The 13,105-nt window shown below is 43.5% G+C and overlaps 1 protein-coding gene across 3 annotated transcripts in view; it reads left to right on the top strand.

Moving 5' to 3' along the window:
- The first annotated feature begins 313 nt into the window (after window positions 1-313).
- RARB (retinoic acid receptor beta) overlaps window positions 314-13,105 on the top strand; it is a 184,349-nt gene continuing 171,557 nt past the window's right edge. Inside the window, exon 1 of one of the 3 annotated variants that reach the window (XM_060149512.1) lies at window positions 314-398. Coding sequence is in view for 1 of the 3 variants with exons in the window: in XM_060149510.1 (XP_060005493.1) it covers window positions 936-1,092 (157 nt within the window). In the remaining 2 variants the exon portion in view is untranslated. Of the gene's footprint in view, window positions 399-486; window positions 1,093-13,105 lie in introns of those variants that run through there. The other 2 variants (XM_060149510.1, XM_060149511.1) reach the window with 2 other exon arrangements.

The raw sequence follows: 13,105 nt of genomic DNA, 5'->3' as shown, positions 1-13,105 counted from the left end.
CCGGTTTAGGGCTTGCTGTGCTTTTGCAGGAGTGGAAAAACACACGTTACAAGGCATTTAACAGGCAGACAGGCGCACGGAGGAATGTAAAGGCTGGGCCGGGGGCGGGCGACGGGGGCGCGCGGCCGAGCGAAGCCCCGCGAACTGGGGCGCAAAGGGCGGGAGCTGGCGAGCAGCGTCCCGGCCCCGCGCGCTCCTGCCGGCGGCTCCGGACCGCGCGCACTCCTCCTCCCTGTGGCTCCGGGCGCCCCGGGCCCCGCGCGCTCGGAGCGGAGACGCGGGGCGGGAGGTGCGCGCGCCCGGGCCGCGGGCCGCCCGCGCGGCGGGGCTGCTGGGAGTGCTCGGCTCTGTGAGAATCCTGGGAGCTGGTGATGTCAGACTCGCTGGGTCATTTGAAGGTTAGCAGCCCGGGAAGGGTTCACCGAAAGTTCACTCGCATATATTAGGCAATTCAATCTTTCATTCTGTGTGACAGAAGTAGTAGGAAGTGAGCTGTTCAGAGGCAGGAGGGTCTATTCTTTGCCAAAGGGGGGACCAGAGTCCCCGCGCGAGCCGCCTGAGGACGGGGATGCCGAGGACGCGCGCGAGCCGGGCAGGGCTGGTCTGGGCACCGTCCGAGTAGGATCCGCACCGCATTCCGAAGGCTTTTTGCAGGCGTCTGCCTAGAAGGAGAACTTGGGCTCTTTCTGGGAACCCCCCGCCCCGGCTGGATTGGCCGAGCAAGCCTGGAAAATGGTAAATGATCATTTGGATCAATTACAGGCTTTTAGCTGGCTTGTCTGTCATAATTCATGATTCGAGGCTGGGAAAAAGACCAACAGCCTACGTGCCAAAAAGGGGGCAGAGTTTGATGGAGTTGGGTGGACTTTTCTATGCCATTTGCCTCCACACCTAGAGGATAAGCACTTTTGCAGACATTCGGTGCAGGGGAGATCATGTTTGACTGTATGGATGTCCTGTCAGTGAGTCCTGGGCAAATCCTGGATTTCTACACTGCGAGCCCGTCTTCCTGCATGCTCCAGGAGAAAGCTCTCAAAGCATGCTTCAGTGGATTGACCCAAACCGAATGGCAGCATCGGCACACTGCGCAATGTAGGTTTATTTTTTCCCTTCTTCTACCAAGAAAAAAATATGAATTGTCTCGCTTGCATGCAATGAAGACATTGGAAACAAATTGCACTGGTAGCCAGACAAAGGATTTAATGATTTAATGGCTGAAAGGGTGTGCTGTGCTGGTGTGCATATTGATTCCCTCTGCTGAAAATTTCCTGTTAGATGTTTTCTTCCCAAACAACCCCTGCCGACCCCTGCTTCTCTCCTTACCGACCCTACAGTCCCTTGAAAACAGTTTTAGAAAATGTGCGTGGAGGGGGGAAAAAGTAGAGTGACCACAGGACTTTGAAACATTCTTCAAGTGAGCCAATTTGACAACCGTTGGTACAGTTTTTACTAAGATATATGCAGAGGGGAATTTAACTTTGCTGTTCTTTGGATTAGCTACTAGTTACATGTATATCCCCCCCCTTGTGTGTTTCAACAGTCCAAAGTAATTAAAATATGACATCTTCCTTGCAAGGAATTTAGCCTAATTAAGGTTGCTGCTGCTCCTGAAGTTCATAAATGACCAGTTAAAGCTGCTGCCGCCAATGTTTTCCTTGCGGAGGAAAGGCAATATTTCTTAGCATTGACCCTGCTGCCACCTTTCCGAGTCACTTTGTTGCTCTAAGAAGTTGCTGTTTTGCTAGAAAACTACTGGCAATGAACACCCCTTGGGCTGAGCCATCCATTATTTCCATATCTTGCAGTTCAGCCGGGAACCTGGACGTCGGTTAAAGGAAAGGAAACATAAGTGGGGTAGCTCAGTTTTTTAAAAAAATATTGACTATTTGGTTATCTGATTCTGAGAGGGTGCCGAGGCACGCACTGGTCAACAGTAGCCTGGCTGCAGGCTTGAGAAATGGCCAGCAGTCCCAGAAAATCCCACCTTCGGGTGGCTGTAGTGGGAGCCTGCTGGACGCATCGCTGCCCTGACAGTGATTTAGATAAATGGCTCAGCTATCTATCAAAATGTTTTTAGTACTTTATTTGACAATTCATTGGAGCATTAGCCTGAAAATGACATTTTAAATCTTTGTTTTCAAAGAGGTCAAAGTTTAACTGGAAGAAATTGAGTTTTCCTAATAACGTGATGGCTTATCTAAAGAGAGGGAAGAAAAAGGAGAGGGGACAATGACAAGATTTAAATCGTCCTCTTCTGAAACTTTTTCTTAAGAATAAAGACTTGCTTCAGGGGTCCAGGAAATCAACAGGTTTGTAGTTGAAAAGTCAATAACCATCTGATGCCAACAGTCTAGCTGTCTTAGTATTTCGTAGAGCCATAACCAGGGTAAAAAGAATATCATTTTCAGACTAAGTATTTCGTAGAGCCATAACCACGGTAAAAAGAATATCATTTTCAGAAGGCGTCCTCATTTTCAGCTGCTCCTCAAATGCTTTCTTTCCTGCTGCCTATTTTCTTTCTGGAGAGCTCAAAGAAACTGTTAGAAAATAATTTTCCAACCCACTAACAGATCTTTTAGACCCTACCCTCCTCCTCTCTGTAGCAATTAAAACAGTATGAACAGTTTCATTTGGAATCTCAGGGAACTAGGGCTCCCTCAAACTTTTCCGTGTGAGAGAAAGTTTTAATGAAACGTTTTTTAACAAAGGAAAAAAGAATGCTCAGGACCCTGGCGTCAAGCTATTAGACCTAGTAGAGGTTTTACAAGTAGACATTCTTCCTTTTGTAATTAACTCTCCAAAAGTGCCTATTAAGTTGCAGGAGTTTGGGGGGGAACTTTGTTTGTTCTTGAACAAGTTAAACAAGGGATTTGCCTTATCTGGGGAGAGGCTAGTGGTGAATGTGTCATTCACCTAGGGCCAGCTGATAAGCAAGAAGTGTTGATAACAGCAAAGTTCAGCTAATCAAAGAAGCTTGCATTAGACAAAGTAAATAAAGGCAAATGACAAAGGGATTTCAGAAATTTCAGTGTCTTATTTTTGTAAGCAGGGCAATTAGTGCTCACTGTGGTCAATTTCACAAGGGTTTGGATTCCCACCCCCCGGACTCCAGGTTAAATGAATAGAGTGTAAATATGGCTCAGGCCCCTGCGGAGTCGCACAAACCGCTTTAGGACAGGTCAGTTTAGTTGTTCAAGTGGTTTAAGTTTTTAAGCATAAATAAAAGTTCTGACACAGCTCTGCCACGCGGTGTTTGGCTCAGGGTGGCACAGCCAGTTAGCGCTTTTGAAGTTAAAGCATATTAGGGCCCTGTTTGTATAAGTACAAACATAAAAACCACAACCTTTTCCATTTTACTCAATGACTGTTTTGACAAGAAGCAGATCTGTTTGTGCTCTTAACACAGAGGAAACAGTGGGCCAGGAGGGAAAAAATAGTACTAAATTCTAACCAAAACTATTTTCTGCTTCGAGATCCTACTTATTTTTTTGTGGTGTGTGTGTGTCTCTGTGTGTGTGTAGGAATTGGAGTAAACCCTTTGAATGTACAACACACCAGAAGCATTCTTTGAAGGGTGTTAGAATATTCTCTTTATTTTCCCTTTTAATTTTAAGACAGAAAAATGATATGCCAACCAGCTGTCGGTTGAAGTAGGGCCTGTGAATTGCCTCTAAAAATTCGAAGGCAGGAGTAGCGAGTTACTAAGGGAACATAGTGTAAATAATATGATTTAAGATGGCCCCTGGAGGTGTCAGAGTCACTAAGTCTCTGTTCAGGTGCCTCGTGGATTACCTTGGGTTTAGGCTGCTCCAGATGTTTTCAGCATTAATTGCTCAGTGAGCATAAGATAAAGCCTAATATTTGTGGTCTAAATATAGTAGTTGCTTTCGGTGAAATCATGAGTGTGACAACTTCTTGGCCCTTTTCCCTGTCTTCACCCTGCTCCTAACACATCAAAAGAAAAAAGGAAAAACAGATTTTCTTTTCTAACGAGAAATAATCTGTTTTTAAAAACAAACAGTATCGATGTTATGATTTAGGAAGGAAAGACGTCTCCTTTCCAAAGCACTGGGACCTGAATTTTAAGTATTAAACAGTATCTAAATCCTCTCCTAGTGAGATATAAATTGGGGTCAAAGTGGCAAAATCAAAGATACCCTCTGAAAGAGAGACTAAATAAAGGCTGACAGCCACCGTATGAACTGAATGGGGTTTTGAATAAATATTTCAGTGAAAAGGCTCAATTGTTTTTCTAAAGTAGGACATAATTTTCTGCTTCGCGGCCACATGACAGTGGTAACTAACACCATCAGAAAGAAAAAAAGAAAAGGGAATTCTACTTAAATCTCAGGGAGTGCAGGACAGGGCCGTTTGAAAACAAGTAGAAGATTCACAAAGTTTTCCTTCCCCATAGGAAAAAATAATTACTAAAATTTTTTCTGTATCCAGGTAACTCGGCACTTTGGGTAGGGAAGCACTGATGTGCAACTTACAAGAAAAAACGCAGAAGTTTAAATTTTATCACCAGAAAAGGACAGACTCCCCCCAAAATAGATCAGAATGCTAGGAGTGGTAGTCATGTGTCCCTTAAGCTTAGGCTGTGGAATGGATGTGGAAACTCTTGGTAGCATTTGATTTCCCAGCCCAAATGCAAAGCCCTCGCATCGGAACTAGGCCTTTCTTCTCTTAGTAGATAAATGACCAGCAGCGCAATTTCTGATAGGTTCGCTGACCTGAACCAGAAGTTTTCTTCTCATTTTTGGAAGCCTGGCTCTGACCATATATAACCAGTCGGTATTGTCACGAACTTTGCTTTAAAGCACACAAGAAAGTTCTTCTGGATATCAGGTGCTTATAATTTCCCTTCAACATGTTAAGCCCCAGAGATGGCTAAAAAATGAAAGAAAACCTTACCGTTTTCTCCTTTCTACATTCTTGTGAAATGTAATGCATAGATAATCTCAGAAGGGAAATACGTGATAAATGATGAAGATTATAAATTCTGCTGTCAAGGAATTTAGAATCTTTAAAATCGAAAAAAATTTTTTTAAAGGCTGGGAATTTTTTAACTAGAAAGTTACTGTCTGCGAGGTAGATGAAGATGTAAAACCAAGTTGCAAAATAGAAAACTCTTCGAGTCGAACAGGACTTATGAAACAGTGAATGCACTGTTCCATTTTAGAACATCTTAAAAAGAATCTTTACTATAGAGTTTGAGTTACATGTAAGTGCCAATAAATTTCTCCCTAAATGACATTTTTATACTTTAAATGTTCTAATATAAATTCAGTTAACTATCAATTAACTAGATTATTTCGGAAATTGGAGTTTTTTGATGAAGGTTAATCAGAAAAATCTGGGCTAAAAACCTTTCCAAAAGATACTAATGTAGAATCTTGCCTTTCAAATTACAGGGTAGTTATGGCAATCATACATCTCAGATTTTCTAGAATAACCCACTTTCAACTATACTGCCACAACTCCCACATAAGCCATTGAAATATGCCAGATATTTCAATATTATGACATCTCCTAGGGTTGCCCCTTGCACCCAGGAGTGGCACAGAAAGCCTTTGTTTGGACTTGCTGGTCAGTCTAACTGGAGCACTCACAGCTTAATTTTTCTGTTATGACTGAAGATCACCTTGTGCTTCTTGGTCATTCTTCTGAACACGAATTCCTTTTGTGGCAAAATGTAGATATCTGTAAATAGGAGGCGTCCCTTGCAATATGGATTTAAGTATTATGACCGCGGCTCTGATGCCAGCGTGTGTGTGTGTATGTGTGTGTGTGTGTGTGTGTGTGCGTGTGTGTGTGTGTGTGTATATTGGGAGTGGGGGGGGTGGAATTATACGTTGAATCACTGTGAACAAATCTGTATCAGTTCTTGGCCAGCTTCTTCATAAAAAGTTGGAGTTGGAGGTGATGGAGAGAGGAGAGTTAACTCCAGTTTCAGATTTATCAGTATCCGGTCTGTAAGTGGCTTGGCCCAAGCACCTCTTGTTAAATAGGAGATGAGATAACCTGCCCATCTGTACGATCTAATAACACAATCTAATCACTCAATATGTCGCCCTGAATGCTCCTCTTTTCCTTCCCGCCTCCTTGCTTCATCACTAAGAGGCATGATTCCCGTCCCATCCCAGCCCCTAAACCCCTTCCGATGAATAAAAAATAAAGTTGCAAAAGTTCTCTCTACCTAGGCAGCCGTAGAGGGTGAGCCTGCAAGTGTTCTATTATTTATCTGGAGCTTTCAGAGCTTCTTAGTTGGGAATTCAGACAGGCAGTGGAACCGCTGACTTGCTTTTTCTCTGGCCTTGCAGGATGGGGAGCTGAAAGGGGGGCCATTCCGTAAGATAAGACTCCTGGTCCCCAGCACGATAAGGCAGGATAACAGGAACTGACGTCAGGAGGTGACCCAGCCTTGCTGAGCGTTTCCTCTCTCAGAGCACAGGCTCCTCGGCAGCTGATGAAGCGAGCTGCGACGGGGCGGGGGAGCTGATTTTAACAAGGCTGATCGTGGGTGACGATGTCCCTCATTCCCGAAAGGAAATTTCTCTAAACGGAACAAAGACTGACCTGGGTGTGGCTTTAATAAAAGCAGATTCTGAGATTATAATTGCAATTTTAGGTTGTCATGTACTAGATCCTTGTTTCGCAGCTGTCAACAGTTTCCCTCTGATGTCTCGGAAGACAGTCTATCGGGCAGTCAAATATCATCCCCCGTGAACCCTGCTGACTCTCCACACAGAACCAGATGGGTGGAATTCACATTGTCAGAGTTAATCCCTGGGACTCCTGTTTACTTTTCTAAACACCGCGTTCCCATCCCATTGGCATCATCTGACAGCAGGTGAAAGCCACTGCATTTGCCACCAGCCCTGACACCGCCTGGCAGTTTTTCCTTTCCTCTTTCCTTCTTCCTTTTCTCTTAAACTCAGATTAAAAAAATTTTTTTTTTTACTATTTTTCTTGCCTTTACGAGTGTCACCAATTTGAGGTCTGGAGAAGGAGAAATCCTAATGAAAGGGTCCTATTTTATTTTTGCAAGTTCATGGCTTCACAGTGTACTCTTAAAGATTGCTCTGTTTTGTTTTTTTTTAAGTTTGAGTATTGAATAAGGAGTTATTCTCCTGATTCTACTCAGATATAGTGAAATGTTTTTGTTGTTGATATTAGTCAATTACTCTTCGCCACTGATTAAATGTTATCAAATCAGGAAAAAAAATAGCTAAATTCAAAATACTGTGGTAGAAATGATGCAGATAAGACCAGATAAGATGAGTGTATCAGCTAACCTGAAAACGAAGCTTTGGATCACATTTATCCTAATACTTCCCTAATTTTCAGAGCAAAGGAAGACCTCAGTAATAAATACCTCTTCTCAAAAATATGAAAGCTCTGGGGGCTACGGTACCTTTGTCTTATCATCAGAGTTCATGACTATAAAAAGGCTGATGATCTGAAGGCTGTTTCAGCTTCAAAAGATGTTTTAGGGTCTGGCCTATTGGAACCCTTGGGGGTGTAATTAACTAAAATGGAAATGGAGGCAAGCGAAATTTAGTTCCTGATGTTTTAATTTAGCTCAGTACTGCCATGTGTTGTTGAAGAGAATTCTTAAAGGCAAACATAATTATTTCATTATGGTCCTCAGAATGCTTTCATTGGCTTTAATGACAAGAAGCTGTGTAAAAAGGCATCCATTTTAATTAGTCCTTATATTTACATCAGATAAATAACAAATAATTGATGAAAAACAAGTCTTTGGGATGGATGATTTCACATAGTGCGATGGTTACAGTTTAATGATGAAACATTTCTCTGTTGCTTTGCATTTTAACTATCCAGACATTACAGTAGTGGTGCTGTGGAGCTAAAATACCGTTGTTGCCATTTTATTACAAAAAAATCACGATTATTGCCTGTGAATCGGAAGCGGGAAAAGGTAGCTAGAAGCGTATCTCAGAGGAAGTAAATTCCCAGTCCCATTAATTTTACTGTTTGTTAGCATTCATTTTGATCACTTTTATCTTTTACCCTTCATCTTTCTGGATTAAGACAGTCAGGGGTTTCACGTGCGTTTTTATGATCACATCTCCTAAATACCGTTCTTTCTGTCTTGCTGGCTGTGTTGAAGACTTGCCTGAAAGTACCTTGCCAAGTGTGTCCTGGAAACTCAGAGAGCCTTCTCCCACGTGATGGGCACACTTTACCTTTGATCTTATATGAAAACCCACTTCACATGATTCATCTGTTTTGGTGTACGGAACACTAATTGTTATTATTGATTTTAAATTCCGTGACCATTACAAGTAACCCGGATGACTGGCAGATAAAGGGTAATAATCCATGGAGTTCTGGAACTGTTTCATGTTTGTCTGGAGTACTTTATGTGATCAATATTAACTGCCCCATTGAAACTAACTGCTGTATCAAATAACAGTCAATCAAATGAATGTGCTTAGAGATTATTTATTGAAAGCTTTAATTGTTCACTGGGGCCCTGCTTATCAGAGGAAACAATAGGAACTAGAGACAGGATGAACGGGTTTGGATTCGCTGCGAAAGCCGGAGGATGCAGATGAAGGCCGTCTCTCTGCTTCCTGGGCCAGAGTTTCCAGAAACCCGTGTTGGGTTTCTAGCGGCACAAGTCCTAAATGGCCTTACAGAGGTTATCCTGCCACCTGTGCAAGGAGAGCACTCTAGAGAGGTAGGGGTAGTGAGTTCCTTGCCCTCAGCCCAGAGGCTGTGGAGTTGTCACTCTGAGAGTTTTACGGCAGCCTCTCTGCCCGCTCACGCACATGCATTACCCTGCGAGCATCTCTCCATCTGTGGTCCTCGCGCTGCCCATGGGCTGAGAAATAGCCTGTCTTGACACGGGATCGATGTCTACAGCCATGGCATGGGACATTGCAGGATTTGTAATATAATAGCTAATGTAAATGAGGATTCTACTCTGCCCCGAAAACACACAGAGGTCCCCGAGTAGAGCTGCTCTGGTTTCAGCGTGACACTGCGGCTTGCGTGCCTTCACTAACAGAGACCATGTTTGTCGAGTTGGCATCTCTTTCCTCTGTGAAATGGTTCCTCTGACTGTGGCTCATCACCCGGGGGACCATCCTTCCTATTTGTCACAGTGGGACAGCACTGTGGTCCTGATGCAGTGGCATCCATTTGGAACAAATAATTGGCTTTTACACCTGAGCGTTGTCACCTTCCAGGTGGTCACGGTACACTTTGCCCAGAGATGCTGTCAGGGGCCAGTACATTTAGATTACTCACTGATGGATTCCATCTTGCCGAGTGCTGTTCAACAAATGGCCCTTGGAGGGTTTCCCTGGTGGCGCACTGGTTGAGAGTCCACCTGCCGATGCAGGGAACACAGGTTCGTGCCCCGGTCCGGGAGGATCCCACATGCCGCGGAGCGGCTGGGCCCGTGAGCCATGGCCGCTGAGCCTGCGCGTCCGGAGCCTGTGCTCCGCAACGGGAGAGGCCACAGCGGGGAGAGGCCCACGTACCGAAACAAACAAACAAACAACAAATGGCTCTTGGATGTCTGCTGTGTGCCAGGCTCCCTGATGTGTTCAGGGGTTGGCAGGAGCAGGGGGATGGGACAGACACACCAAGATGAAGCCCATGTGGTCCCTGCTCTCTGGACTCACAGTGTACCGGAGACGCTTGTATACACATGTCACTGTGACACAGCCCCCTGTAACACAAACACAGTCTCCTTAGGACTTTGAACCTGAGTTTGATTCCAGAAAAAACTAAAACCCACCGAGAACCAGAGCTGGTGCATAAGTGGAGGATTACGTAGGTTCCGCATTTTTGTCATACGGAGCAGGAAAGAAGTTTTTCTGGAGGTAGCTGCAGAGGTCCATTCTAAGTGCGGTTTACGATGCGGAGTTTTAAACTATGCAGTGGAATAAGTGCATACCTTCTGAACTTGCTTCTTGAAGACTCATACGGATGTTTCGAGTGTCTGTTAAATAATGTTCTTTGGGGGTTAGGTCTATTAGATGATATTTTTTAAAAAATCAGTTTAAGATTTTATTGGAGCATAGTTGATTTACAGTGTTGTGTTAGTTTCAGGTGTACAGCAAAGTGATTCAGTTATACATATACACATATCCATTCTTTTTCAAATTCTTTTCCCGTATAGGTTGTTACAGAATATTGAATAGAGTTCCGTGTGCTATACAGTAGGTCCTTGCTGGTTACATATTTTATACAGTAGTGTGCATATGTTAGTCCGAAGCTCCTAATTTATCCCTCCTCACCACGTTTTCCCTTCGGTAACCATAAGTTTGTTTTTGAAATCTGTGAGTCCGTTTCTGATTTGTAAATAAGTTCATTTATGTCATTTTTTTAAAACTCAGATTCCACATACAAGTGATATCATATGGTATTTGTCTTTCTCTTTCTGACTTAACTTCACTTAGTATGATAATCTCTAGGTCCATCCATGTTGCTGCATTATTTCTTTTTTATGGCTGAGTAATATTCCATTGTGTATATATGTACCACATCTCCTTTATCCATTTGTTTGTTGATGGACATTTAGGTTGCTTCCATGTCTTGCCTGTTGTATCACTTCTTTCTTTATGATTGTTTTTGTGACATCTTGCTGTGTAACAAGCTGCCCCCAAACTTGGTGGCCTAACAATTTATTATCTCATTATTCTGTGGGTGGACTGGGCTCAGCTGGGCAGATCTTCTGCTCCACATGATGTCAGGTGAGGCTACAGCTCCCAGGGCTAAAATGGGCTGGAAGTCTGTCACTGCTGGTGCCCAGGGCTGGCAGTGGATGTTGGTTGGTAGCAGAGAGCTCAGTCGGGCTGTCACCTGAGGTAGCTGCGTGTGCTGGCGTGCGGTCACTGTCACCACCTGCTGTTGGGGGAGCGGCATGGGCCAGCTCGCCTTCAATACGGCTACCTGTCCATGGGGAGGGACAAAAAACATGCAGCAGTCATCACAGCCATTCCCTAGAACACGAAATAAATGATTGTCTTCTGTAGAGACCACCTTAAAGAGCTGTGGTGGGGTGTTTAGTTTGCTTTCTGGGCTGGTTAAATTTTTAACAAGATTCTACTACCTACATCATTATCACAAGCAATCCTGTGAGGCAGGTACGATTTGCCTCTTTTTACGGAAAAGGACCTTGAGGCTCAGAGAAGGTGAGTTTGACAGCAGTTTGACCCTGTCCCCTGACAGCCGAGTGAAGACTTCCTGGAAGATATTTATGCCCCAGTAATACCAAGAAGGGACCATGGAGTGCTTTGGTTTTGGGAAAAGGTGGAAAAGAGAGAGAGGGGTGAAGAACTGTCCCACAGAACTTCCTCTGGTGACATTATTTCTCTCATAGAAGCCACAGCCTTTTAAATTGTGGAAGAAACCAGGAGGCTGTTTACTCTTGTTTTCCATCCTGTTTGTTGTTAGTGTCTGCGCTGGCCTGGTCCCTCTTGTGTTTGCCGAGGAACTGCAGGGAGGTGAGAGATGGGAAAGAAGGTTTTCTTGTTCTTCTGGTTCACTCAGAACTCTCGTCTGGAGATGGGCACCAGTGGTGGTACCTCCTAGTCAGCCAGCACTATCGCGTCTTCCATTACTGGAAAAACAGGAAGAAGAAAAATTAAAAAAAGAAAAGTTTCCAGGAGACACTGAAACATTGATATTTTGGTACTTGCCACGTAGTTTGTTTAGAGGGTCCCAAACCTATGAAAACTGACTATTTTAGCCTCTCACATAATGCTCTTAGTTCAGTGGTTCCAAACACAGTTTGCTCTTCATAGCCACAGGTTCCACATCTGCGGATTTGACCAATCTCAGATGGAAAAATATTCAGAAAAAAAATTCCAGAAAGTTCCAAAAAGCAAAACTTGAATTTGCTGCAGAGCTGGCAACTATTTGCACAGTATTTACATTGTATCTGCAACTATTTACATAGCGCCTACATTGTATTAGGCACTGTAAGTCACCTAGAGATGATTTAACCTATATGGTGGATGTGTAGGTTACATGCAAATAGTACGCCGTTTTATATAAGGCACTTGAGCATCCAGAGATTTTGTTGTCCGTGGGGGTCCTGAAACCAATGCCCCAAAGATATGAAGGGGTGACTGCTATTTTAAGTGCAATATATTGTTCTGTACTTGGGGTTTTTACATACCGTGTTCTACCTGTTTCTTTTGTTTGAAATCTAGTTGTTGACTTATAGATTTTGAGGAGACAGGTGGGCTAACTGAAGTGACTGTCTACGGGTCATGCAGTGGGCTCTAGGTGGGTGCTCCATGCCTTCCTATGTGTACAGCGTGGTACAGTGGAGCTGACACTCTTCGTGCGCTGCCTTTGCTGTTACCTCGGTGGTTTTCATCTGTACCATTGGTCCATAATACTTACCTTGCAAGCTTACCATAGACTTAAATAAGAGAGTTTCTTTAAAGTACCTGAGACTTAATACTCAGTAAATAATCTTTTCCCCATACTTTACTATGAAAAAGTTGAAAGAACTTTACAGGGAACCCTTGGATACTTACTACCATATTAACCATTAAAGTTACCAGGTTTGTTTTCTGTGTTTCTTCTCATTTCTCCTTTTTAGTGTGTGTTGTTTCATTTTGTTTTATTGGTTGGGTTCCCTTACTAAGCTGGGAAGTCTTTTGAGGTCAGATACGGTGTCCTTTACCTCTGTCTTCCCAATATGGTCGTATGGTATTAGTGCAGCTAGTAAATACCTGGTCAGGACTCAGTTAATCATGGTTGAGTCAATGGATATAGGTGTTCAAGCACACCACCCCTTAAGGCCCCAGATACCGGCACTCTACAGTAGAACTTTCTGCAAGGACGGGAACCATCTGTAATTCTGTGTTGTCCAGTACGGTGATGGCTGGTCATGTGGACCTATTGAGCACGTGAAATGTGGCCAGTATGTCTGAGGAACTGAATTTTTTATTCTATTTAATTCTAGTTCATTTAACTTTCACTAGCCACATGTGGCTAGCGACTACTGCATTGAACAACACAGCTCTGTATACTCAGCTATTAATATTTTTTCAATATTTGTGCATTCTCTTTATTTCCCTTTTCCTTTAGCCTCTATTATTCTCTC

The sequence above is a fragment of the Lagenorhynchus albirostris genome, chromosome 5 (assembly GCF_949774975.1).
Source record: "Lagenorhynchus albirostris chromosome 5, mLagAlb1.1, whole genome shotgun sequence".
Taxonomy (NCBI): domain Eukaryota; kingdom Metazoa; phylum Chordata; class Mammalia; order Artiodactyla; family Delphinidae; genus Lagenorhynchus; species Lagenorhynchus albirostris.
The sequence above is the reverse complement of the archived record's forward strand: the minus strand, read 5'-3'. Positions and strand labels throughout refer to the sequence as shown.